The sequence below is a fragment of the Mauremys reevesii genome, linkage group 11 (genome assembly GCF_016161935.1).
Source record: "Mauremys reevesii isolate NIE-2019 linkage group 11, ASM1616193v1, whole genome shotgun sequence".
NCBI classification, from domain to species: domain Eukaryota; kingdom Metazoa; phylum Chordata; order Testudines; family Geoemydidae; genus Mauremys; species Mauremys reevesii.
In genome coordinates, this window is record NC_052633.1 from 69,402,202 (window position 1) to 69,429,854 (window position 27,653).

The window sequence follows — 27,653 nt, forward strand, 5'->3', positions numbered from 1 at the left end:
TTGTCCAAATGCCAGGTTCCCTGCCCAATTCTCCAGTTTCACCCAATATATACTTACAGCTCTCCCCAGCCTTGCTTTTCCACCAAACATTTAAAGATTCACCCCACACCCAACACTGGTGTTAGCCTCGCTCACTCAGCTCTTCCTACCAGCCTCCCTCCCGTTACACTTCAGATGCAAAGCGACATAATGAAAATTAATTATTTCCATAAAGATTCCAACTCACTTAAAACAAAACGGTAAAAACCCTGTTCAAAGCACCTTGCTTCTCCCATGCAAATTAATGAGGAGAGCAACTTTTTTCCTGTCTTAATTTATCAACAGGCAGCAAGATGGCAGCTCCCACATTCTGAGTAAGTTGAAAATGGAAGAGTTAATGGCTCTCTTGACTTTTAGCCACAGCTCTGAATTGGGGATAAGGAGAAACTGCCCCACACCAGCTGGACCACTCGGAGACACTGTGCCTTACAGCGTAAGTAGCAAAAAAAAATAAAAAATGTAATACACGAGCAGAATGAGAGCAACTTACACTGTGTTGTCTAGTCCAGGGGTAGGCAACCTGCGGCATGCGAGCTGATTTTCAGTGGCACTCATACTGCCTGGGTCCTGGCCACCGGTCCGGGGGGCTCTGCATTTTAATTTAATTTTAAATGAAGCTTCTTAAACATTTAAAAAACCTTATTTACTTTACATACATCAATAGTTTAGTTATATATTATAGACTTATAGAAAGAGACCTTCTAAAAATGTTAAAATGTATTACTGGCATGTGAAACCTTAAATTGAAGTGACTAAATGAAGACTCGGCACATCACTTCTGAAAGGCTGCCGACCTCGGTCTAGTCTATTTTAAATGTCTCGGGTGTGATAGAGCTCCCACCATTCCTTTACGATGTACCATATGAGGGGTAGAGAATATGTATAATATATACGCACACACATATTCACCCCTCTTTAAATTAATGCCACAAAAATTCTGTGTGGTACTTTACCTTTTGCATTCTTTACAAATTATTTCAAAACTATAGGCGAGTAAAGTACCAACATTTCCAGATCAGTGTCTGAGAAGTAACACTCCCTGAGTGAGCTTTAGTGTTTAAGATGCATGTAGGACAGAGGACTTTTGAAATAGGTCTTTAATTTTTTAAGAGATATGCGTCCAGTGAATGAAAAATTAAACACTATTTCCAGACTATATGCAAAAATAAAAAACAGTGCATGAATGAAGTTGCGGGGGAGGAGAGAGGAAGGCAGTACAGTGGCGTTCCAAGAGAATACATAATTTACAAGTTTAAAATCCAATCACTCCCTATGCCTGGGGCACTCTTAAAATATTAACGATCAAGTCTCTTCTGGAAGTGTATGGAGCGTGCTTTAATCTGAACCAGTACCTAGGGAAAAGATTACCGCTAGGGGCATAAATTTTCTCTCCTTGTTTGCCCCAAAGCGTGCGGAGAGTCCTGTTGCGGGACAGGATTTTGTCGTAGAATTCCACCCCACCTCTGGCGTAGTCTTTGGAAATAGTGGCCGCCTTTCTGTCCGACCTGTAGTCTAGTGCGTGGCTCACGGCATCATAAGCAAGAAAGTAGCCGACAAGTCCGATTGCTGCAATGGTGATGTTATAAATGCCTCGAAACACCCTGGGGCCAGAATACAAGCCCAGAAGCTGCTTTATAGCCACCCCAGACAGACAGGTGCCGGCTAAGCAAGCAGGAGGCACAGCTGCATAAACTACAGGGCTATTGCTTTGCAAGTACACAATCTCTCTGGCAATGGCAAACTTCTGAGCCTCTGGTGAAAACATCAAGGCTTCCTTCAAAGCTAGTCCTTGTTTACTCTCCCAATCCACTTCTCTGCCATTTATCACGACGACACGGTTGACAATTCCTTGTCTGTCCGCCGCTGTGCTATTGAAATTGGCAGGGATGCCCACCAGAGAGCCTGCTGGCAGCCACGGGACCCCAGCACTCACTGGGTGGAAGCCAAAAGCTGCAAAGGGTTGGTAACAATTCACGGACTTCACGCCAACATCTTCCAGAACATCATGGAAGAGGCTGCGTAGTTTCTCTGAGAGCTCAGCTGGTTGCCCCTTAGTCCAGCACTGATACCACAGTTTGAACGTCTGCTCGGGAAAGACATGATAGGAAAGATTAGCCCCAAACAGTCCTGCGCAGGAAACTGCCAACAAGCCAGTCCTGTGCTTCTCTACCAACGCAGCTGCCTTCCACTGCAACGGAACTGCCATAGCCAACTTCCAACCTGTTCATAACAACATACAAACAGGGAATTAAAAGATGCACATATGGGTCCCCTTTCATTTTAAGATTGTTTTAAACAAGCAGAGCCCAATATCCAGGAAATCACGCCACTCTATTTATACACAAAGATATAAATACAAGAATAAGTACAGTACAACCCTACTACAACAAAGAAAATGCTGCACCCTTTTGCTATACAGAGATTTATCTCGTGCTTCAGAATGCAAACTGGTTGATACAGAGGACCAGAAGGAATCAATCCCTTTTTCTCCTCCATTAAATCAGTTCATTGTAGTAAGGGTAATATATCAGTATTATGGTAAGGTCACCACATCCATCTCCTAACATATTCTGAACATAGTACCCTGTTTTACCCAGTACCACATATCTGCCCCTTGCCAGAGCAGTTTTCTGTAACTCAGATGACTTCTGTTCCATCAGTCACATAGTTTAGATATTAATGGCAGAGGGATCATTGTGATCATCTAGTCTGACCCTCCTGTATAACACAGGCTCTTAAATTTCACCAAATTACCCTGTATCGAGTGCAATAAATTATGTTTGGCTTAAGCATATCTTCCAGAAAGGCATCCAGTCTTGGTCTGAAGACATCAAGCATTGGAGAATTCACCAGTTCCCTTGGTTGTCACAGTTAAAAAAGTGCGCATTATTTCTAATTTGAGTTTGTTTGGCTTCAGCTTCTAGCCACTGGTTCTTGTTATGCCTTTCTCCACTAGATTAAAGAGCCCTTTAATACCTGGTATTTTCTCCCCTTGAAGGTACTTAAACACTGTAATCAAGTCACCTTTCAATCTTCTTTTTGATAAATTGAACATATTGAGCTCTTTAAGACTCTCACTGCAAGGCATTTTCTCCAGCCCTCAAATCATTTTTTGTGGTGGTTCTTTGCATCCTCTCCAACTTGTCAACATTCTTTCAAAAATGTGGCCACCAGCAGTGTATGCAGTAGTGAGACTGATACTGGACCAGTGCCATATACAGGGGTAAAATTGCCTCCATACTCCTACTCGCAGCTCTCCCATTTCTACATCCAAGGCTTGCATTAGCCCTTTTTCCCCACGGCATCGGACTGAAAACTCACATTGACTTGCTTGTCCATTATGACCCCTAAATCCTTTTCAGAGTTGCTGCTTTCCAGTATACAACCTCCCACTCTGTAGGCATGGCCAGCTTTCCGTGTTCCCAGATATTTAAATTTATTTTATTTAGCTGTATAAAAAACACATTTTGTTTGAATGGGCCCAGCGTACCTAGTGATTCAGATGGGTCTGTATAACTGTTCTGTTCTCATCATTTTTACCATTCCTCCCATCTATGTCATCTGCACATTTTATCAGCAGTGATTTTATATTTACTTTCAGATCACTGATGAAAATGCTGAATAAGTTAGTGCCTAGTACTTATATTTGAGTGACTCAAGAAACACACCTATTCAATTATGATTCCCCATTGGCGACAATTTTTTCATTTAATGTGTAAAAAACCAGCATGATACAATATAAATAGTCATAATGTTGTGTAGTACTAAGTCAAATATCTCATTAAAGTCTAAGTACCTTAATGTGCGCAGTTGCCTTTATCAACCAAATGTGTAATCTCCTCAAAGAATGAGATCGGGTTTGTTTGACAATGCCTATTTTCCATAAAAGCATATTGACTGGTGTTAATTGTCACAATACACTGCATGTTATATAGTGCTTTCCGTCAAAGAAAAAGACGGTTAAGATTTCATCAAGACTTGCTGACAAAGCAGAAATATTTTCAAGCAAAGTTGCAGTTTCTAAATTTGAGTGAAAGGCTGAAAATTATTCTGTTTTCAACAATTGAAAACCAAGGCATTTTTTGCTTTTTTTAAACAGAGCCTGAAAAAATTAAAAATAAAGATCAGTTTATTTGAAAATAAAATACATTATTGAACAGTTCTACATCTGAGGAGTCCAAAAGTGATACTTCTAACAATAATTAAATCTAACGATGTAGGGAAGGATTATTATCCTCTCTTTTACAGATGGAGGAAACTAAGACAAGGGAAAGTGGAATTATTTGCCCAAATACCTATAAGGGAGACTAATCACCACTAGGGGGGGAACAGAGTGCCACTGTGAGTAGATTACACTAGTATTGCTGAAAGCTCTCTTAACTCGGAGTCGTTTGTTTGCTGATAGCATTACTCTCCTTATTCTCCCAGGGAAAAAAACGAACAAAGAAGGATTCTTCCAAAAAAATTCAAAAGGCCCTTTAAAGAGCTCTTTCTGAAATAATTACCTTCTTAAAAAAGAAGCGCACAAAAGGTAAACTAGTCTTGGCCAGGGTAGGACTTGGAACAGAAATAATTTCCAAGCAGGAAACTCTTCTCCAACTCTTTAAAAAGAAAGATGAAGGGATGGGAAAATTTTAACCTGCCAAATCCTTTAGTTCAAGATTTTCTGCTTCTCTGAGCACAGATGGTGGCATCAGTAATGCCTATGGCTCCAGCCCTGCAAGTTTTTAGGCACAAAAGAGCCCTATGCTCACGTGGAAGCCCAGCAACTGTGGCATCTGCCCCCATAGGTCCTAGAATCACATCATTTTAGTAGAAGACATATAAAGAGATAGAGGGGGAAATCGGCGCGTCTCACTGATGGTCAATGGGAATTGGAGGCCTAATTCCCCTCTGTGCCTTTAAAAATCTCCTCTGTTAGTGCTCAGCAGCAACAATGAGTATTAAACCGGAAAACCTAAAAGTGATCAAATTAATTGGATCTCTTTATAGTCTGACATTTCTCTTTCCTCTTCCCAGGACCGTCTTTCAGACTGTACATTTTCTGATGCAAGGACTGTCTTGATAAATGCCTTGTACAGCAGTGAGAACATAGCAGGTGCTTAATAAATAACAATAATGCCTATCTTGGCACATAAATTAAGGCAGAACTTTGGTATTGTATTTACCTATCATCTTATAGTCTACTCTTATGTTCTGTTAATGATGAGATGCTGAGTCCCGTCCCCCCCGCCCATGCCCCCCAAAAGACGTTTAAGTTCATCAAAGAAGATTAGGTTAAAGAGCACGATTTTCAGGATTAGGCCCTAACATATTGGAAAAAAACCTCTTGATATTATAGCCGAGTTGTACATTTCAGTTACACTTCAGTGACATTGCTAATGATAAACCTGAAAAACCTCTTCGGCATTAGTGACTCTGGCATATTCACAAGGCTAATGTGTCATTGAAAATGTCACTTCATTTAAAGTGAAGCAGCCAGCACTTCAAAGGGAGATGATAATGTGACAAATGCCACTTTGAGCCAGATGGGGAATTGAACCAGTGACCTTCTGAGCTAAAAGTACACACCTTTACAGCTTCAGACAAAGAGGCAGGTCCTCAAGAGGTGCTCAGTAAAAGATTCATATGCTCAGAGGTACAGGAAACACACTCTCAGCAACACAAAACAACAGGCCTGCAAATAGTTTTCTTAAAAGCAACTATCCAGTTGTGGGGTTGGCTTAGCAGGAACCAAGGTTTCAGAAAAAGGTTAAAAGTAAAAAAAAAAAAAAAAAAAAAAAAGTGAAAAAACAAAATAATCATAGAAGAAAAACCAGATAATACCTTGTGTGAGATTTTGAAGAATTCTGCATAGATGATGCACATTTCAACATTGTCATTCATAGTTTCTTCTATTTTCCCCCTTCAAGTCATAATCCTCAATTTGAAAAATCATAACTTCCATAGCAGATAAGGCTTCAATCTTACAACTGAGCTCTGCCGGCACAGTGCTTGGAAGCCATGTGAGATGGCCCTTATGTCCATGCTGAGCTCATTACAGGCTTGGAACCTAGCTGCTCTACCACATACATACACAGCGTGGGGAACAAGCAGCGTAACCAGGGGAATTTGGAATAATCATCCTGGGTTTTTTTCCATAAAAACCTATAGTAATAAAAACAAAGGACTGTTTCTCAATAGCTTTTTCAAGTGCTACCCAATCTTTAGACCAGATCCTCAGCTGCTGTAAACCAGGTTTGCAAACCAGCTAAGGACATGGTCCTTTAAGTGTATGATCAATATTTTTATTCATAATCTTATACAACACACTTACAAAGAAGGCAACTGAAAACTAAGACTAAAGGATGGTTTTTAATGGCACAAATTTTGGATTTTCTTACTTATTTGATCAGTCCCCATGGTTTACAACACTGGGCCCTAAGGTAAGGTGCAATGCTCTGTTTCTATCATTGGGCCTCATTCTGCCTGCAGTCCCTAACTCAAGCAAGATCTACTGACGTCCATGAGGACTAGTAGCAGAGGACTGCAAGTTCATGGCCCTTTATTTCTGTTGTATTATCTCTCTGTTAAAATTACTTCTTAAGAGAGGGCAGGCTGGGCAAAAGATATATTAAGGAGCTAGTGACCAGAGTTGGGGGGGGGGGGGGTCAGGGGACGGGGAACCAGGGGGTTGCATAAGTGTGGGAGTCCCAGGGGGCCTGTCAGGGAGCAGGGGTGTGGATAGGGGTCAGGAGATGGGGAACATGGGGGGGTTGGATAGGTGTGGGGTGCCGGGGTGCCTGTCAGGGAGCGGAGGTGTGAATAGGGGGCAGGGTAGTCAGGGGACTGGGAGCAGGGGGGGCTGGATAGGGGATGGGGTCTCAGGAGGGGGTGGTTAGGGGACAGGAGCGGGGGGGTTTGAATAGATCGGGGGTTCTGAGGGGGGCAGCCAGGGGGCAGGAAGTGGAGGGGGTGCATAGGGGACAGGCTGTTTGGGGAGGCACAGCCTTCCCTATCTGGCCCTCCGTACAGTTTTGCAACCCCAATGTGGCCCTGCAATAAAAGATGTTCTTTTACTTAAAATAAATGTGCCCAATTCTCCTATTCACACCTGGACAAAGTGGGGATCAAACATTGCCACCATTCTAATTTGGCAAGGCTTCCATCCCTCTCCACAGGTGGAAGTGGCGCTGCCAACCCCAAGTGTTCAAACACCATGAGTCAGTGTCATGTTTTTACGGGACCTGGTTTAAATGTTATGAAGTTTTAAGAACAAAGAGGAGTCCCGCTGGCACCTTAAAAACTAACAGATTTATTTGGGCATAAGCTTTCGTGGGTAAAAAAACCCCACTTCTTCAGATGCATCAGAAGTTTTTAAAAAAGTCTTTTCCTTAGCCTGCTTTTCCTAGCCTAAAGGATTAATTCTTTCAATCTTTTCTCTATAATCTTGACACTTAGAAACAATTTTTTAAACATGAAAGTAGAAACTCTGATCTAATCACATAGCTCTGGGACCTGAACTTTAAGAAAAACACCAAATATCATGATAATGGCATCACTGTGTACATGACAACACAAGTTGAAAGTCAGCTGGGAATCAGGCCCTTAAAAGTCTCTCTTACTGCCCTTTGAGTAAAACTCCCTTGTAACGGATTTCAGCGGAGTTACACTGGCATAAGAAATTGATGTAGCCATTCAGAATCGGATTTCAATCTTACTCTCATTGACGTCCCTGAGAGTTTTATTGGTCACTTCAGTGAAAGCAGGATTGGGCCTAAAAGGAGAGGCAGGAGGAGCTTCATATCTTCTCTCACAGAACTGGAAGGGACTTTGAAAGGACATGGAGTCCAGTCCCCTGCCTTCACAGCAGGACCAAGTACCATCCCTGACAGATTTTTGCCCCAGATCCCCAAATGCCCCCCCCACCCCGGATTGAACTCACAACCCTGAGTTTAGCAGGTCAATGCTCAAACATGATTTCTGTGGAGGGGGGGGGGGAACAACCCCAAATGATTTCACAAGACTCGTGACAGCTGGGGGTCTCCAGCCCAATTCTTCTCTCCCTTACGTGCATGTCAACCAGGACTCACCTCAAGGGAAATGCCTGTAAAACCAGAGGTAGAGAAAATCAAGCCCCCCTGCTTAAACCCTTGTGTTAACGCGGCACAACGCGGCGCAGGCAGCTCCCTCGGCTCGCCCTTGACCCCCGCAGCCCGGCAAAGGAGGGCACCGGGGTCCCCCAGTCTCTACGCGGAGCCTGCTGCCGCGCCACCTTTCACAGCGACCCACCCCGCTCCTCACCTGCCCCTCCAGGCTGCAGCAGCGGACGTGCGCTCGCGCCGCTGAGCGCGGGGAAAGGGCTTGCCGTAAAGCACAGGGCTGCCGCGAAAGCTAAGCACGGCTGCAAAGCAGCTGGGGGAGCGGCAGGCGACTGGGGTCGTCATAGCAACGCAGGCAGAGTGTAACCCTTGCATGTTGCATGCCTGGGGCTGTTTGACCTTTTGGGGGGTACTGGGCTTTGACTGTTTAAAGCTCAAATTGAAAAATCAGCCACACTGGCAAGTATGGAACATGTGTCACACTTCTGCAGCAGCAGGGCATGCAGTTTGCTCTGTGTTAACCCTTCACTATCATCCACAGAAGCCAGGGCCATAGAATTTGCATCTGGGGCTGGCTACCAAAGACCCCCAAGTCTGGCAGTGTTCGTCTCTGGGATTTTAGACACACGGCCTTGAAAGTGCTGGCTTGTGTTTACTTACAGGAGCGTCCTCAGGTTAAATTTATGAGGCAATGTGCTCACTACCCACACTTTCTTTTCAAGCTCATAAAGATCCCATTGGTTCTCAACCTTTCCAGACTACTGTACCTCTTTCAGGAGTCAGAGTTGTCTTGCATACTCCAAGTTTCACCTCACTTAGAACCTATTTGCTTACAAATCAGACATAAAACTACAAGTGTCGTAGCACACTATTACTGAAAAATTGCTTATGTTCTCGTTTTTGCCACATAATTATAAAATAAATTAATCGGAAATAAATATTGTACTTACTTGTCAGTACATAATATACAGAGTAGTATAAACAAGTCATTGTCTTTATGAAATTTTAGTTTGTACTGACTTTGCTAATGTTTTTTATGTAGCCTGTTATAAAACTAGGCAAATATCAAGATGAGTCAATGTACCCCCAGGAAGACATCTGCGTACCCCTGTTGAGACCCGCTGTTATAGAAACAAAGTGAATGAGGTAATATCTCCAACTACGCTGCATACAGTATTGGTAAATTATTGCATTAACAAATAATGTGAATTATTATTCAAACTTGGAGCTGGGAGATAGGTTTTCATCAAAACAAGGAAAATGGCTTTTCAACCAAAATGAATAGTTTGCAGAAAGCTTTGCATAGTATTTTGTCTGAAAATTTCAACATTTTTCAATAAGAAACTGAAAGACAATTTGGTTTTAAAATGCCAAAAAAGTGGCATTCCTTTTTGGTGGAGTTGGGTGGGGCAGGAGAACGAAGGAGGAAGAGGAAAAGGAAAGAAAAGGGGTGGGAGATTCTGAAAATTTCTGTTTTCCAAAAAACAAAAAATGTTGTGTTTTGGTTTTCATTTTACTGGGATTTTTTTAAATCCACCTAAAAATAAATGAAAATGAAAATATTTTGTTTAATTGTAAAATTTTATTTGTGGAAAATATAGAGCATTTTTCAACCAGACCTATTCAGACTTTTCTTTTTGCAGGTCAGAAGTTCTGTGTTTCACTTGCAATAATTTAGGCCCCCTGAGTGAAATCCTGGCTCTACCTGGAAAAAAAATCAATGGCAAAATTCCTATTGACTTTGATGGGATCAGAATTTCACCCTCTGATTTTCTGTGCATATCGCCAAGACAAAAAGAAAGGCCTGATTCATCTCACACAAAGCTTCCCCAAACAGGCTAACACAACTCTTTCCCCCAAATGTGCTGGCATCTCAAGGTTTCCGTTAAACCATTGACACATGTATGGTTTGATACTACCATACCTCTGGGGAAGAAAAAACAGAAGCAGCTGTTGAATTGCTCATGGGTGCCAACTGGAAAAGTTGCCTGTTCACATATGCTCTGGACAGCTGTGCAAACTATATCCAGTACAGATGCAAAGAGCAAGCAGTTATTTAAGGAATGTGGGGGGCATGCTCTGAAATTGATGCATTCTGGGAAGAAGAATCCCTCTGAACAGCTCCTTTCTCCTAAGTCACAAAGAAGAGCAAACAGGCTTGTTAGGAGGAGGTTAAATTTAAGTAAATAAATAAAGAATAGACTACTGTCAGCACAAAATAACCACAAAAATGTTATGAGAGTAGCACACGTTAATAAGGGATATGTTTCCACAATGTTTGCAGAAATTAATATCTCATTACCACTGAAAGCAGGACCTCTCATATTGCAACCTAGAATTGGCCCTGGGTTTGCTGATATGAGTAATACAAAAATGTTGATAAGTCCCTGTCCTGAGGATCCAACAACTGAAGGGCCAGATCTTTTAACCCTTACTCATGTGATTAAGGCCTTAATTGCACGAGCATCAAACTGAAGCCATGGACACCCCACCCCTTCCTTGGGGACATGCCTACAATCAGTGTAGCCACAACTTTTACAGGTTATGCAATGAAAAGAGAACTTCACATCTTGGAAATACTCTGTCTATTTTGTCTTCCAGGAGGCCACACATTTGTTACAGTAGTTTAGACTCAGGAAAAAAAAAATACGTTATTCCGACTTCAATTAGAAGGAAGTGAATTTCCATGGGTTCATTCCACCCATATGCATTTCAGTGCAGCAATTCCAAATGCTTTCCTGCAAAAGGATCTATATAGGTTCTTATATGCCCCTCATCACCTTTAATATCTTATTAGGAATTCATTAAAAGATGTGACTAACATCTATCATGTGTGGTCATTCTCTCTCCCATCCTCTCCCTAGAGGGAGATTAGTATGTGCAGTGTGTAGAAGGTTATTTTATTGTTTGTTTTTTAAATAATGGCTTGCACTTGGAAAGGAAGGTGGTGAGGTTTGTGATGGCTCTTAGGTCCTGCAACTCTGGGATCGGCACCTCAGGAAACTTTGTTTGGCACAGATGAGTTTTACTCTTGTAGTAGAAAGTTCCTTCATGCCAGTGGAGCAAATTTGTCAATCATGAGTCTCATCAGAGAGTTTTACAGAGATTTCTCTTGACAGTTTCATAATAAATAAGATTTATTTTAAAAAGTGGAGACCCAAACCCTATTGAATTTCTTGTATCTTATGTCAAGTTCAATGTCTAATCCAAAACCTGATTAGATTCTGGTTTCAATAGGCATACATTTAGGAATGAATCAAAGATATGGTAAGACAGAACTGTGCTTTCACTTTATTATCTATTTACACATAGACAAAGATCTAGGCACATAGATCACTTTTTAAATTAACCTGCTAGGTGGTGCTATAGGACATGCTGTAAGCTATTCATTCCATTAGAAATTACATTTTCAGTTTGATCTTTTACAGATCTCTAGATAACCTATGCCCTCATCCTCAAATCTATAATTTTCTGGACAAATCCTTGCTGATTGATACTATGTATCAGTTGAAATGTTGGTTTTTGTTAAAGAGTGAGCTGTAAACATGTTTGACCTTTTGTTCATTGACTTCAGTTTCTGTTGAAGAGTTTGTTCCCTTATGTTGCTTCTTTGACTATGTGATTACCCGGGTAAGGATGGTTAGGTCAGTGATTCTTTATGAGTTTGAAGCTGATCCATGGCAACAATCCATAAAGATTCCAAGCCTGATTCTCGGCTCTGTTCTATGAGATTCATCCATGGGGCTGGCCTGAACCTTGAAACCAAACATACCTGAACTTTAGTGGTGGTGTAGGGAGGGAAATTACACAATCCAGACATAAAACCATATCGGAATTGTGTGTCTCAGGCACACCTCTACTTAATGCGGCTCTTGTATATTTCAACAGAGTCATGGTGTTATTAATGCCTCCTTGCACATTTGTGCAATATATTGTGTGAACCACTGGTAGGAGAACAGGATTAGTAGCAGGAAAAGGCAGGAAAGGAGATTATTGGGCCCGGGTCTACACTACAAATGTATGTTGGTATCACTACGTCGCTCTTTGGTGTGGAAAATCCACCCCCGAGCAACATAGTTATATGACCTAACTCCCAGTGTAGACAGTGCAACATCAATGGGAAGGCTTCTTCCATTGACTTAGCTACCACCTCTTGGGGAGGAGGAGTACCTATGCTGATGGGAGAAGCTCTCCCGCTGGTGTAGAGCAGAGTCAGGATGAGCCCTACTCTGACATCTGGTGGTACATTATGAGGAGTGGGCAAAGGAATTTTAGGAATGTGCATTTGCATTGGTAAACCCACTCCACTTAGCATAACACACAGCAGCATGGGAAGGTTATTTTCACACTGTGGAATCCCCAATTTCTTTGTTATTGGGGCAGGAAGGAAAAAAAGGGGCTGTTACCTTAATTATGTGAATGAGGAACTATGAGACTGCTTTATGACAGAAATGACTCAACCTACATTAAATAGTACTTGCCAGACAAGGGACAGGGGTTCCAAAACCCAGTGAAGGGAGAGAGGCTGGGGACTGGTGTGTGTACCTGATGGTATGGGCCCCTTTTGAGGGCCTGGAACACCAATTGCACTTCCTCCTCTCTCCACTGTTAAAGAGCAGAGCTAATTTTGAATCCTTTAGGAGTCCATCTAGAGGCTGCTGACCTGAATTCACGTTGGGCCATGTGGCAGTGGGGCTCTCCTACTACAAGTGGAAATCACTAGGAGCTGAAATCACTAAAAGAGCTAAGCTTACTAAGCTAAGATCACTGAGTGCTGTGTTAAGTAGTGGGAGAGCCTGAAGATCTATCACCAAGCAGCTGGCAGAGCGGAGCAGTCTGCAGCACGTTGGAGCAGCCCATGGAACAGTGAGCAGTGTGGAGCGGTTTGTGGGGGACGGCTGACGTGGTTCACGGGTCTGCTGGAGGAGCGGCACAACTGGTGGAGTGGAGCCAGTTGTGGTGAAGGCTGCAGCAGAACTCCATGGAGAAGCGGGGCAGTCGGCCCTGGCCCACGTAAGGTGTCCCTAGCACCCTGTGTGTGCCCCCCCCCCATTTCCACCCAGGCTGGGGGGGGGTAAAACTCTGCAGATAAACTTTTGAACTCTGGGGTGGCACTGACCGGAGACTGAGACTTTTGGGTTGTTGGACTTTGGGGTGATTGGACTTAAGACCCTAAGGACAGTGCCAAATGTACTTGGAGGGAGGTTTTTGCTTATGGTTTGTGTATAGTCCTGTTTGTGGTGTCTCTCCAACGTGATGCCACATTGTTTCCCTCCTTTATTAAAAGGATTTTGCTACACTCAGACTTCGTGCTTGCGAGTGGGGAAGTATTGCCTCCTAGAGGCGCCCGGGGGGGTGGTAGGTAATTGTCCCAGGTCACTGGGTGGGGGCTCGAGCCAGTTTTGCATTGTGTTATTGAAACGGAACCCCTGGATACTGAACCCGGCCCTTGTTGCTGCCAACTCAGAGGGGCAGAAGGGTTACAGTAGCATCTTCATTAAGCGCTACATGGGTGCAGCTGCAGTGCTGTAAGTGTAGATAAGTGCAAACTCTCTGGAGCAGGGACCAATTACTACCCTGTATTTGTACAGTGCCTAGCACAATTGGGCCCTGTTTCTGACTGGTCCCTAGGCACTACTGTAATAAACATAATTAATAATAAAAAAGAGGACGTAGAGGAGAGGGAAAGACTCAGTGAAAGCCTGGAATAGATAAGAGGAGAAAGAAAGCAAGAGAGCGCCACTACTGAAATAGAGAGCAATCCTACAGCCACCAGGGGATATACGACTTGGACTTCAGAAGTCATGATTTTAGGACAGGATTTCTCCAGTAAAGAGAATGCCTGAAGGACAGAGAGGGAGAAAAGCCTGAGTGATGACATAGGGGTCTTCAGAGCACAGAAGAGGCTTTGGTTTGAAGAGACAAGGCTCTGGAAGAGTAATGGTCCTACAGGCAGCAGAGAGGGAATAGCTGAGGAGGATCCAGCCAAGGAGGCTATGACTGAGTCAGACTCTGGTTTTCACCACACAGGAAGGCACAGTCACTGGTTCAGAGTGATCCAGGCAGCTGGAACACTTTTTTTTATCCTAGTGCTTCAGTAGCTCATAGCATTTACAGTTAACAAGAGGGGATGGGTGGTGAGCATGTGGAGGACCGTTATATGGAACATAAACAAAGTACAAAATGATAGCTGATATGCTTGGACAGTACATAGAGTAAGGTGATGCAAAATGAGGAATAATTTTGAATGGGTTTATTGGCAGGCAATGCACCGAACACTAACATGATATCAGATGAGTTAGAGGAGAGAGTGCTGGCAGTTGTCAAAAGACCAGTCAGGAGAAGGTCCATTTTCACATCTTAAACTCTTGTCCTATTTATTCTACATGAGGGGAAGAAAGGCTAAGCACTGACTAGCTTTCTCAGTCTTGCCAATCTCCATGGGATCATGCATCCTAATGCAGCAGTGACAGGGTGTGGAGGGGCTTGAAAGGAGGAGTGCAAAGTTATAGGCCCGTTAGGTCCCAGCAACCCCAGTAGATAAGGGGGAAGAGACCCATATTGGGTTTCAAAGCCCTGCCTGTTCCACCCTGCACTAGGATGATATGGTGGCAATTCCTGATGGACCCTATCTGAGTACCTAAGCGACCCTCATCACTGTAGCATCTGAGACCTTGGAATAGGAAAAAAGGTGCATTTTAACCGGTGTTAACTAAACCTGTAACAGGATGTGCTTAGTCAGGAGCTGACTCCGCACCCTGTCACTCAAATCCCCACCAGTATACATAAAACTGGGACCTGACTGAAACACAGGCAGTTAGCACAGGGTGCTAATTAACTGAGTAGAGAGACAGTTGAGGGGCCAATTGGATGAACATAATCCCCCACCCCTTACTGGGACTATATACGCAGACAGGGGGGTAGTGCTAAGGAACTACGGAGCCTGAAAGCCGGTAGGATTAGCCAGGCCTGGCAGCTGCTCCTAATACCGTACCCTTCCCTAGAAACAAATGGGGGAAGCTATTGACTGCAAATAGTATGTAAATAGCATTCCAGGCTTGGCTTGCGGAAAGGATATAAATCAAGCAACATGGACCACGGTGGTTAAGAGCACCTGGAGTTGTAGTGGTCAGTCGTTGAGATTAGAAGAGACTTTCAGGGAACCACCCCATGATAAACCTGTAGAAAATGTACACAAGGCAGTTGTGTTTTTAACCCACGATAGCTGGTTGCGGTAAACCCCAAAGTTCCCTTTACACTAGGATTTTACTATGGGTTAATTAACAGGTTTAAAACAGGGACATAGGCAAGGTTCTGTGGTGTCAGAGCTGGGACACTGAGGAAGGAAACTGGAATCATGCTTGCTGGAAGTTCACCCCAATAAACATTGAATTGTTTGCACCTTCGGACTTCGGGTATTGTTGCTCTCTGTTCATGCAAGAAGGACCAGGGAAGTGAGCGGGTGAAGGAATAAGCCCCTAACAGCAGTAAACAAGAGGGGTGTGGGAGTGGGGCTGATCTTATATTTGATCTCACATCAAACCTTCAAATTCCTGTGCTCCAAAAATTGGTCAAAATGAAGTCACTCATCTGTAGTGTGTCATTACAATTTGTATTTATGCAGGCTAAATTAATCAAACCTCAGTTTCAGGATCTAAATTAATTGCACAGATGGGCCTGTTGTAATAACCAGGCCTACACATTTACTCTAATTGTAAGCTCAACTGGTGAAAAGTGAGCAAAGGTTCATGAATTGTCACAATGATCTGTTATATGTCTTGATCCAGGCCCTTAGTGTATATATATATCTGATACCACTCAGGGCCTAGGTCAAAAGTCTGACCAGTAGACAAGAGCTGCAGAAAATTGGAAATCAAGGAACCAAAACTGGTATATTGGAAATTAGGCTTAATTGGGGGACAAAATAATGAGACTGGGCTATTTTGCTCATCGTTCCCTTTTTGGGGTCCTTAGAAAGAGACTTTGAGGGAGATCAGCGGGAGAGGTTTTTTTTTTTACCATCACTGGGGCTGTAGTGGAAGGATTGTTGCTGTGACTTTGATATTCCAGTGGGAACATTTGGCCATCGTTGCTGCCCCAGCACAGACCCCAACCTAATACGTACAAAATCCTGCTCCGTCTTCCCTTCCCTCATATGCTCCTATCTTCTCCCTGTCCTGTCTCCCTCTCTCTTGGCTTTTCACTGGATTCTGAAATCAACTGCACTGTACGGCACTAGCATAGTGAGATGAGATGGCCCATCCAGCTCATACCGAGAAAGACCCGTGAAGGAAAGGGACCTGACCATACTAACCACATGATATAGTCACAGACAGGCGAGCCAGTGCCCAGAGCAAGAGCTGTCATGACTGACCTACCAGGTCAAAGCATCTGCCCGGGCCACTCTGTATCCTGAGAACATCTCTTCTCTCCCTTCTGTGTCTGTCTGTTTTGTAGAAGGCAGGAAAGTCACTTTCATTCTCTATTCAGAAATTAACTCTCTCTCCACCACGGACCGTTTGATTGAATAAGAGACTTTAACCAATATTCACTGTTTCCAGTAAGGACATTGATAGGTTTTGATTAAGTTTGTTTTGCATAAACAACCAATTTCTAATGTTCTTTACCTTGTTTTCTTGTTTTCCTTTTGTATGTTTCAGTTAATACATTTCTAACCTTTGGTTTGAGTTTTGGAACGTGTTTGCCATGGTATTAAGCAGGCTGATGTCTCTGTATATCAAATCCCAGACCTTGTCTTACACTGTTTAATGTTGGACAATGACTGGGTTATGTTAACACCTTTAGCCCATATGTTACATCTAAATTAATACAACAGGCCCAGATGAGATTTTCTCCCCTCAATGTACAGCACGACTATCGGTTTGTGGCCTATATACCTTGTGCTTTAGAAAGTGATACAAATCCCATAATGCACTTGGCCAGCTGTACAATTCTGCAGTACATGAGAAACTCCTTTCTGATCCCAGCTGGTCATGCTCTTATACTAAATGCAGAACTATCCCTCCACTGGTCTTGGCCAAGACTTGAACAGAACCCAAGCAAGGTCCCTCTGGTGACCAACAGGGAATAAGAAGAACATGAAGATGATTAAACTCTTACCATTCCACTTTAGCTAGTACAGCTCCAGATTGTGGGCCTAGTCCGACAATTTGCTAAGCTTCCTTAATACTTATCAGCTTCACTGGGAGTTGAAAGTCCTGGGTTGCCCTCAGAATCAGGCCTTCTCTAGCAATGATTAAAATTACCAGTGATTAAGTTCTTTTTCTTATACAGGATTATTGATTTAAAAAAAATTAGGTGTGTTTATATCACACAGAGCAACATCCTCCCACTGGGACAAACATGGTAATCAAAAATGGATTCAGCGTCTTATCTGGGACTTCTTAGCCAGTGCATATTGGGCAGATTTACTGCACCATGGGAATGAGGACAACAGCATATTGTCTGCCATGAATATAGCCTTTATGTCAAGAACTGCAGCTCCACAATTAAATAGTTCTGGTGAAAGGAAGCTAGCGCTAGTAAATTAAAATGCCATGCATCACCATATCAGAGTGAATTTGTATCATTTCCCTTCAGGATGAGAGATAGTCCAGTTTGTATGAGAAAGGCGGGTCTTGATTACAGGCAGTGAGGTAATAATTAGCAGATTTACTCTTAAAAATCAATAGCAGTTACTCTTGCAGACATCCTTACCCTAAGAATAATGGAGCAGTTGTTTGAATGCAAGCAGAAACCCCAGTGCTGCTTCATTGAGGAAGTCAGCTAAAAGTAGAGAAGAGCCTGGATGGAGTCATTGTAATACCCTTGCCAAAAGAGGTCTAATTTAACCATTCTGAGCCTTCTACAACACATGTTTTTCAGGTGAAGTTTTCCCCATCTTCTTTGCGGCCATGGAAGGTCCTGGGCACAGCCAGAGCCACTGCAGCACGTCTGAGCCAGGAAACAGCGCCTGCACAGTAACTGGAGTCAGTGGGTACTGACGTCTGTCATGGGACAGGGGTGTGAGACTTTTGTAATCCTGACCCAGATGCATAACTTTTGCCAGGCAATGAGGCTCAGTCTCTTACCAGCCCTAGTGGCTGTCACAGCTTTATTGCACTTAAACTTCTCTTCGGTTAGGGACATGAATTATGAAATCTCACAGCACACTTGTATTATCCTCATCCTTAATTGTTACACCATGATTTACATGGCCAAGGCCACACAGTAGATCAATGGTAGAGACGTTAGTACCTGGAAGTGTTGTCTCTAGTCCCCTGTTCTCATATACACAATGTAATGATACAAGCACAAACATTTTGTGTGTGTACAGCTGCAATGCAGGAAGTGGCTTGGGGGAGAAAGAGCGGGTAAGTGAACTCTAAATACCCTTGAACATTGGCGATGTAAGTGCAGCCCCTTTCCTCGGACTATAGATTGGCATGCTGGTATCTGGTGCATGTCTGTGCTCAAGGTAAGCCAGAATGTGACTCAGGATCTGCAAAACTTTAACTGCCATCTACTTCCCAGCGAAACACACACAGATCACGAGAGAAATACCTTACTGGCTCACTGAGCTTTTCACACATGCAGGCTTATGTCTGGAGGCAAACCTCTTAGCAGGAGCCCGGAGAAGGAATAAAATTATGTAATCTGGGTAAGACCACAATGCAGATAAAGTACCACAGCCGTTTATTAAACCTAGAATGTACTGTCTGATAGGGTGACACATGAATTATAGTCTCCATAAGAAGCCCTTCTCTTTACAACATCACTGATAAACAGGATTGGGAATACACGGGTAAAGACTGCCTCCCCCTTCAGGAGAAGCTCCACAGAAAGCGATTGATGCAAGTCCAAATCGACACTAACTTTTGGCAGTGAAGATGGCTCAGCGTTTCACAGTGGGGCAGGAGCACACATCTGCGGTTTTGGGCCCTGCTTGAGGTCTCGCCCCCTTGACTCTGCCCTGTTTTATCTGCACTGAACCCATTCAATATTTTTTCCCCTTTTTAACAAGGTCTGGGGTTCAGTCTGGCCATTCGCAGCCACTGACTGCAGTGAGAAGAATACAGCAGCCCATGCCTTCGTGCTGTGATAGTGGATGCTGGTGCTATGAGAAAGCTCAGAGGCAAAAGACACTATGTGGCTATTTCTGCTGTGGCCCCATTCTGCTCACCCTAGATCCAGGGTCTCTGGCTGCTACACTCATCACTGTGCCCTGATCCTGCATTCCTTGTGTAGTCACGGCTCCCACTGCAGTTAGTTGGAGCTGTAAGTTCACAGGGAAGGCTGGATAAAACCTTTGCTTATATTTCTCCATTGTGTTCTTTTTCCAGTAGGAAAATGAGTGAAGTTTACAGGCAACACATTGGAATGACACCAAGTAAGACAGTTAGCCCTAGAAGACAGAAGAACAGGCTGAATTTATTTCTCCTAAAATTTTAGCTCAAGTTGTTGGAGCCATAGAAATTTGGTTATTAGCAACACCCTCATCAGGATAGAAGTGTGTCTGATCAGAGAGGTTGGTAATGCCTGGTGTTCTGGCACACAGAGGTTTTGACTAATACAATAAAGTTGAAAAAAAGCATTTTATTACAGCTGTTTTGATATTTGTGAAATGAAGTTTTTTTTGCAAATGTTGCTTTATGGGAAATTTAAACTTCTGGTTCCAGTTCAGGATGAAAGTAAATTTTGATATGGTGGAATTTCCCATGGAACAGAAATCCTGAGTTTTGACCCGCTCTGCTACATAGAGTGGAGTGCCTGGCAGACAGAGATTGTGTGCATAAGATAATATTACAAAAGCTAAGACTTCTCAATGATCTAGCCATGAAGATGTCTGCTGTACATTGCGATCCTTGTTCTTAACCCTTACTAAGCTGAACCCCAGTGAATGACTACCTATGTGAGCTTTCTTAGCAAGCCAAGTCCTGCTGATTTCCTGTATTCATCTGTGCACCCAAGTCTATTTACATGGATTGATACACTTTACTTGCAGCCTGGGTCTTCACTTCCCTGTTTCATAATCATTACTACGTACATGCTGTATAGCCAAAACATCATCTAGGATTACTCTGGAAGGTCCTTCCTCGTCTTCTTCCCCATCATTTCTCCCACCTTCTGTTAAATCACTCCTTAAAAAAATACGTACTGGAGAACAATAAAGGGTTAGCCATCCTGTGATCTGTACTCCACTAGGGTAAGATGCAGCCCTTTTTAAGGCTGTAGTGAGCAGATTTTACCAAGTTATGACAGTCAATGTCCAGATTCTGCCCTATATTATGTGAAGTATCAGAGGGGTGGCCGTGTTAGTCTGGATCTGTGAAAGCAGCAGAGTCTTGTGGCACCTTATAGACTAACAGATGTTTTGGAGCATGAGCTTTCGTGGGTGACTACCCACTTCGTCGGATGCATGTAGTGGAAATTTCCAGGGGCAGGTATATATAAGCAAGCAACATGCATCCGAAGAAGTGGGTATTCACCCACAAAAGCTCATGCTCCAAAACGTCTGTTAGTCTATAAGGTGCCACAAGACTCTTTGCTGCTTTTATATTATGTGAGTGACCTCTAACTCTTTAGGCTGCTTCATTATTAAGGTCAGAATTCCAGAGGGGGTAAGATGGCAAAAGCAACCCTATACCACAGCTGACCTCTGTGCCCCAGATCACATCTATGGCATGTGAATGAAGCAAGTGGCAGTGAGGGAAGATTCCATTTAATCTTTTCATAGAATCATAGAATCTCAGAGTTGGAAGGGACCTCAGGAGGTCATCTAGACCAACCCCCTGCTCAAAGCAGGACCAAACCCAACTAAATCATCCCAGCCAGGGCTTTGTCAAGCCTGACCTTAAAAACCTCTAAGGAAGGAGATTCCACCACCTCCCTAGGTAACCCATTCCAGTTCTTCACCACCCTACTAGTGAAAAAGTTTTTCCTAATGTCCAACCTAAACCTCCCCCTCTGCAACTTGAGACCATTGCTCCTTGTTCTGTCATCTTCTACCACTGAGAACAGTCTAGATCCATCCTGTTTGGAACCCCCTTTCAGGTAGTTGAAAGCAGCTATCAAATCCCCCCTCATTCTTCTCTTCTGCAGGCTAAACAATCTCAGTTCCCTCAGCCTCTCCTCATAAGTCATGTGCTCCAGCCCCCTAATCATTTTTGTTGCCCTCCACTGGACTCTCTCCAATTTATCCACATCCTTCTTGTAGTGTGGGGCCCAAAACTGGACACAGTACTCCAAATGAGGCCTCACCAGTGCTGAATAGAGGGGAATGATCACATCCCTCGAGCTGCTGGAAATGCCCCTACTTATACAACCCAAAATGCCATTAGCCTTCTTGGCAACAAGGGCACACTGTTGACTCATATTCAGCTTTTCGTCCACCCGTAACCCCTAGGTCCTTTTCTGCAGAACTGCTGCCCAGACATTCGGTCCCTAGTCTGTAGCAGTGCATGGGATTCTTCCATCCTAAGTGCAGGACTCTGCACTTGTCCTTGTTGAACCTCATCATATTTCTTTTGGCCCAATCCTCTAACGTGTCTAGGTCCCTCTGTATCCTATCCCTACCCTCCAGCGTATCAACCACTCCTCCCAATTTAGTGTCATCTGCAAACTTGCTAAGGGTGCAGTCCACACCATCCTCCAGATCGTTAATGAAGATATTGAACAAAACCGGCCCCAGCACCGACCCTTGGGGCACTCCACTTGATACCAGCTGCCAACTAGACATGGAACCATTGATCACTACCCGTTGAGCCCGACCATCTAGCCAGTTTTCTATCCACCTTAACATCCATTCATCCAGCCCATACTTCTTTAACTTGCTGGCAAGAATACTGTGGGAGACTATCAAAAGATTTGCTAAAGTCCAGAAATAGCACATCCACTGCTTTCCCCTCATCCACAGAGCTGGTTATCTCATCATAGAAAGCAATTAGTCAGGCATGATTTGCCCTTGGTGAATCCATGCTGACTGTTCCTTATCACTTTCCCCTCCTTTTCACTTCCCTTTGGGGCTTTGCCAGAAGAGCAGAAAGAAATGTAAGCTGAAGCACTGGCTTTGTTCTCCTGTCTCTTCTCTTCCCTCCAAAACAGACATTTAGTTACCAGCAAGTTTTTCCCTCTTATCTTTCCCATCATGAACAATCATTTAGCTTTTGAAGTCCAAACACCTCCGTCTCTTGCTCTCTTTCTAGTGTATTTGGTATGTGTTAAGAATCATTTCTACAGCATGACTGGCAGCAGATTAGAGCCCTTTTACACAAAACTCAAGACCTTTCCAATTAACTGTTTAATGTTGTTACAGTAATAAAAATCCAATACCAGCCCTGTGTCCAATACCCCATTCTGACAATAGCTACCGCTGGGGCAGCACAGCCCTGAAGTGCCTCCTACTAACACAGAACATGCCTAAAAGGTTTACCCTAGTAATTTAATTTCCATTCATCCTCTGCTGTTAGCTGTTACTTTCCTCTAATTATATTATTTCACAGTGCCAGGCTTTCTGAGGTGAAGTGTCAATGACTGACTCCTCCCAGGCAAGTCACGCCCCCCTTGCCTCCACTTCATCTCTTCATTCCTCGGAACACTCAAATAGAGGCTTTTACAAATCCAGCAGCAGCTCTCCTCAAGAGCTTGTTGATTAACTTAAAGTTAAAAAGAAAAAGCACACAACAAAGTCTCCCCTTGAGCCTTCAGCTGGGCACAGACCCAAGCTCCCCTGGTGTCTCAGGTCTTCCCTATTTTGGCAAGCTACTCCTGTCCCAACCCTGCCTAGCTGGAGCAACAGGCTCCTTCAAGGCAGGCCCTTACTCACTCTCTCCACAATTTTCTGAGCTTCCCCCTCCCTCTGCAGCTTCCTGCTGTCCACTTTAGGGCAGGTAGCTCCTCCACACCCAGCTGGTTCTAATGAAACCCCATACCTCATCCCAGGGGAGGCAGGCAGGGCTAATTGTATGGGGCTGGTTACCTCATCACATGCAGACTGCATGAGAGGTGCTATCGAAAGTAAAGTTGTGTATTACACATAAACCTACACAAATTAATAGCTCTGCATAAAATTTTGGGGAAAAACACCCCACTGCCAAACACTGGAGCAAATAAACACTTGGAATGTGAGGTGTTAAGTTTGTTACTGTAGGAGCCCACATAGGTAATTGACTGTAACAAAAAACATACTGAAATGGAAGAAAAGATGTTTCCATTTTTCAGGGAGTACATACTGCAGCTCTAACCAACTGCATTCCCGGCATAGTCTTGCTCTAGCACATGCAATGAATCTCAGAATGAATTTGTTATGTGGTTTGCTGCATTCAGTTCATTTTTAGAGTGAATTTAGTGTTGGTGGGTATCACTGGATGGATGACCTGGGAGACCAAACTCTTCCTTATCCACAGCTGCATGGCACGGTCAGCCTCTCTACCCTGCTCAGCCAATGTGCTTGTGTTGATCTGGAGGGACTCTTTTCCCAGTGGACAGAGGGTGCTTGGATTCTGTCCTTGGCTTCTCTGCTAAGACTCTGCTAACTGTGGGTACCTTTAGGATCAAGTTGTGATGGTAGCTTGAGCTATGTACACTAGGAATCAGGCTGGCAGAAGCACAGACTTCGTGATTTGCTGGAGGGGGTAGGGGGTGCTTGAGCCCTGCTCTGCCGCAGGCCCCACCCCCACTCCATCCCTTTCCCCAAGTCCCCACTCCTGCCCCACCTTTTCTGGCCCCTACCCCGCTCCCACCCCACCTCTTCCCATCCCCGTTCCACCCTCTCCCGTGAGCATGCCCTCCCCCCCTCCTTCCCCTCCCCGCAACGCTTCCTGCACACGGCTGAGCAGTTGATCGTGGCGGGCAGGAGGCAGTGGCGGGAAGGGGAGGAGCTGATTGGTGGGGCCCACCAGTAGGCAGGAGGCACTGCAGGGGGGAAGGGAATGAGCTGATCGGCGGTGCCTGTACAGGCTGGGATCAAATGATTAGAAGCGAAGGAATTAAGCCAAAATCTACTGAAGTCTGTAGAGTCTTTCTATTGCCTTCAATGGGCTTTGGATCAGGTGTAAAGAGAATAAAGCTCTAACAATTAGCATTAACATGGCAATACCTCAGATTCCACCTAATATTTAATCCTGCATAGTCATAGGCCACTATCATGATTATTTAGCTGTTAGATTGCTGTCGGTGCTCTTATATGATGAAAGCTAAAGGACACCCCCTGCAAAGCTGCAGAGAAAATATGTATTGGACTTAATGAACTTCATATCAGACCCTTATTAAAGGATCAGTGCTGGACAAACATTGCACAGAGCTAATCTCATATCAAAGTTTTTATTGGGAGTTCAGCGACAGTCCAAGGGTGTCTCAGCTGCAGACGACACAAATAAGGTCAGGTCAGGGCTTCCGCTCCTCCTTTAGCCCCTTGGGGAATTCAGACTCTCAGGGTAATGTCAGAGGAGTGGGGTGATCAGCTTTCACTGTTATCTGAAAGTTGGCCATATAAATAGCTTCCCCTTCTTTTAAGAATTGCTGGGCCTTAGTTCTCCTCTCACTCTGTTTTGCACCATTAATTTCTCCACAGTATGCTGGGTGCCTTATAGAACGTATAGGCAGACACACTCCTAGCCCAGGGGAGCTTACAGTCTAATGGTAGACATGAGACAATGAGAGAGAGCTACAAACTGTAGGTGGTGATGTAAGTGTAACCAACCCACTCACCTCCTGAGTGTGGTGCTCTGACCCATCTAGCGGCACTGAGACCACTTAGAGAGAACTATAAAATGAGTCTGCTTTACAACCTTTGCTAAGAGGCCACTGGTTTTTAGCTCATGCAGTAGAGGCTTATGCATTTAGCTCCAGAAGCCCAAGGTTCAATCCTGCCTGCTGATGTCTGTTGATGTTACATAAGCACTTAGGAATGGGAAGGTTACAAAACTAGGGTCACCTGATTACTTATTATTGCTTAGTTGTTATGAAACACATTTGAAAATATGTACCCAATTCCCTCTGTCATCCTCCCCTGCTCTGCTAAAATCCCCTTCCAGGGCAAAGTGCCCTATTAACCGAATCTTTTCCCTTCTCCGTGCACCCACTTTGCCTTACCACCTAGTGCCCTCCTAGCCAATCTCACTCTTCATGACATCCTGCCAGTATCCCACACCTCCCTCTCTCAACCCCTCTCTTTCCTCAGCACCAGGCCTCTAGCCCGCCACCTCGCACCTGATGCTAGAGGTTCTCAGGGCCCTGGGCGGTTCCCGTTCCCATCCAAAGCTGCTAGTCGATCTGACCAGGCCAGAGCAAGGGGCAGCATAAGTGAAAGGAGAACCAAGCCCGCCCATTCATTACAGAAAAATCTGTAATGGTTAGAGTGTATTTGTTTCTTTGCTATGAAGCCTGTCCTTAGCCGGAATTTAAGGGCATCACACATACCCACCAGCAGGGCCTACATCATATGCAATTTTTCTGTGCCACACTCTGCTGCCTCATGAGTCGGGCTATAAGGGCAAAAGGGAAGATGCTTCAGGACTGAGTGATCTGCTGGTTTAAAAAGGTTTGGTCATGTAACAGCAAGCCAGACATCACACCAGTGCACAGGATAAAGCAGGGGGACAAAGCCTCAGCTGACGTAAATCAGGAGAGGTCCATTGACATCAACGGAACCATGCTGGTTTATACCCAGTGAGGTTCTGGCCTAGTCTTAATAATTTGTAAGCAATTTATGCATGCTGAATGGGGAGAGAATGCCACACGTTTGCCTCCTCTACTCCTCTCCTTGGTTTTTAAAGTCTGTAGGTGATGTGTTGCTACGTTCATTTAAGGGCTGTGCCGAGCAAGAGAAAGTGGGAGAGGTTAAAGTCACTCTGTGTGGCAATGTAATGCTTCCTATTATTATTAGCATTACAGTACTGCCCCAAACCCCAACCAGGGTCAGGGTATCATTGTGCTAGGGGCTTTACAGACTCTGCGTAAGAGACAGTCCCTGCCCAAGAGTCCAAATGGACAAACCAGACAAAGGAAGTATTATAATCCTCCTGTAATGGATGGAAAACACAGTAGAATGATTACATGATTTGCTCAAGTGTAGGCATAGGCATAAGGAACTTGACACAAGTAACTCATCTCATTTCTTAATAGGCACGACAGGAAGGTAAATGGATCGGTAGGCTAGATACAGGAGGTCTGTACTAGCTGAGATAAGGGGGAACACCCTGGTACTATTTACAACACACAAGATAAGCCTGAAATATAAGATGAGGTAAAGAATAGGTCGTGCATGCATAACATGTGGACAGAGTATGCTGTATAGGGATTGATTCCTGCAGAATAACCAAGCCAATCCGGACATGTGTGTTGCAATGTATAGTTAAGAATGCATGTGTTATTAGTGTTGGTAAAAATCTATATAAATGTTTTGCTGTGTAATTTTGGAGGTGTGGTACATCCTATACCGACCCTCGACGTTTGAATCTGATCAACTCATTGCATCTCTGGTGTATGCCAAATAAAGGATCCTGAGTGACAAAACAGGAGTCAAACTGAATTCTTGGAGAACTGAGTGGAAGAGGAAACCACAATGTAGTGGTGCCATGACTTGGATTCCATTTGGAAGGGTTCAAATTTCAGGTAGTTTCCAGAGCACCGGAGGAGTGGGTTAGATCTAAAAGAGATACCTATGGATTCCTTCAGGAAGTGATAGGGGAGACTAGGACTGGGTAGAAAATGAACTCCACCAAATAACATTAAAAAGAAATGCAAGAAAAGAAAACAAAACCATCTGTAAGCGAGTGGCTGGAGCTCGACCCTCTCCGGGGGGATGAGGGGAGCCACCCCGGCTCACTACGCTCTGATTGGTCCGGGAAAAATTGCCCGGCAGTCCTAGCGGTAGTTGCCCGCCTGGTGGGCAAGGGGCTCAGGTCCTCCAGCAGGGCGGAGCAACGGTAACAGTTGGGGGCCCGGCCTAGGTCAGGGCGGGGCAGCAAACACAGCGTCAGAAAGCTCAGGCCTTTGGTTCAGGGCTGAGCAACAGTAACAGTTAAGTTAGTGGCCTCTTCAGGCCAGGGAGAGGGGGAGTCTGCCACCCCGGGGTGGAGTAGCAGGGGGGACGCAGGCCCACCCACTCCACTGTGTCCCAGCCCGGGGCCCTAACAGCGGCTGTCGATCTGCTGGTCAGTCAGTGGGGATCCTGACCGCAACACACTGACATAGGCTCCGGTAAGGCCGCAGCCTGACTGGGGTCGGCTGCCCTCGGGCTACTTCCGTACTCCCCCTCGGGACCTACCTGGGTCCTAACGTCGGCCTCTGGAGGGTCCACGAGCATGGGCTCGTCGCGGCCGGGGCTGGGTGGCAGGTCCGGCAGTTCCTCGGGGTAGTCGGGCCAGGATAGCTCCGGCGGCTCCTCCGGGTAGCAGCAGGTGCGAGGAAGCTCCGGCGGCTCCTCCGGGTAGCGGGCACAGGGAAGCACCGGCGGCTCCTCCGGGTAGCGGGCACAGGGAAGCTCAGGCCAGTCTGGGCGGCTGCCCTGGGTCGCAAGGGCTCCCCAGTCTC

General features: G+C 44.6%; 1 protein-coding gene across 5 annotated transcripts; it reads right to left on the reverse strand.

The window, feature by feature from the left end:
• Positions 1-1,118: 1,118 nt before the first annotated feature.
• On the reverse strand, positions 1,119-27,653 carry TMEM177 (transmembrane protein 177). 5 transcript variants are annotated; one of them, XM_039493749.1, is made up of 2 exons: positions 27,388-27,653; positions 1,119-2,259 (listed from the first exon to the last, which is right to left on the reverse strand). In XM_039493749.1, the coding sequence occupies exon 2, from the start codon at positions 2,243-2,245 to the stop codon at positions 1,310-1,312; it is 936 nt and encodes a 311-aa protein (XP_039349683.1). In that variant the 5' UTR covers positions 2,246-2,259; positions 27,388-27,653; the 3' UTR covers positions 1,119-1,309. The 5 variants fall into 5 exon arrangements, with proteins under 5 accessions (XP_039349683.1, XP_039349679.1, XP_039349680.1 ...); XM_039493745.1 differs by lacking the exon at positions 27,388-27,653 and adding an exon at positions 22,236-22,282; XM_039493746.1 differs by lacking the exon at positions 27,388-27,653 and adding an exon at positions 8,323-8,452.

Coding starts and splice junctions, on each gene's coding strand:
- TMEM177 (XM_039493745.1), bottom strand. CDS start 22,278: ATGATTGTTCATGATGGGAAAGATAAGAGGGAAAAACTTGCTG. Junction 2,260..22,235: donor TAAGAGGGAAAAACTTGCTG/GTAACTAAATGT, acceptor TGTTATGAACAG/GTTGGAAGTTGGCTATGGCA.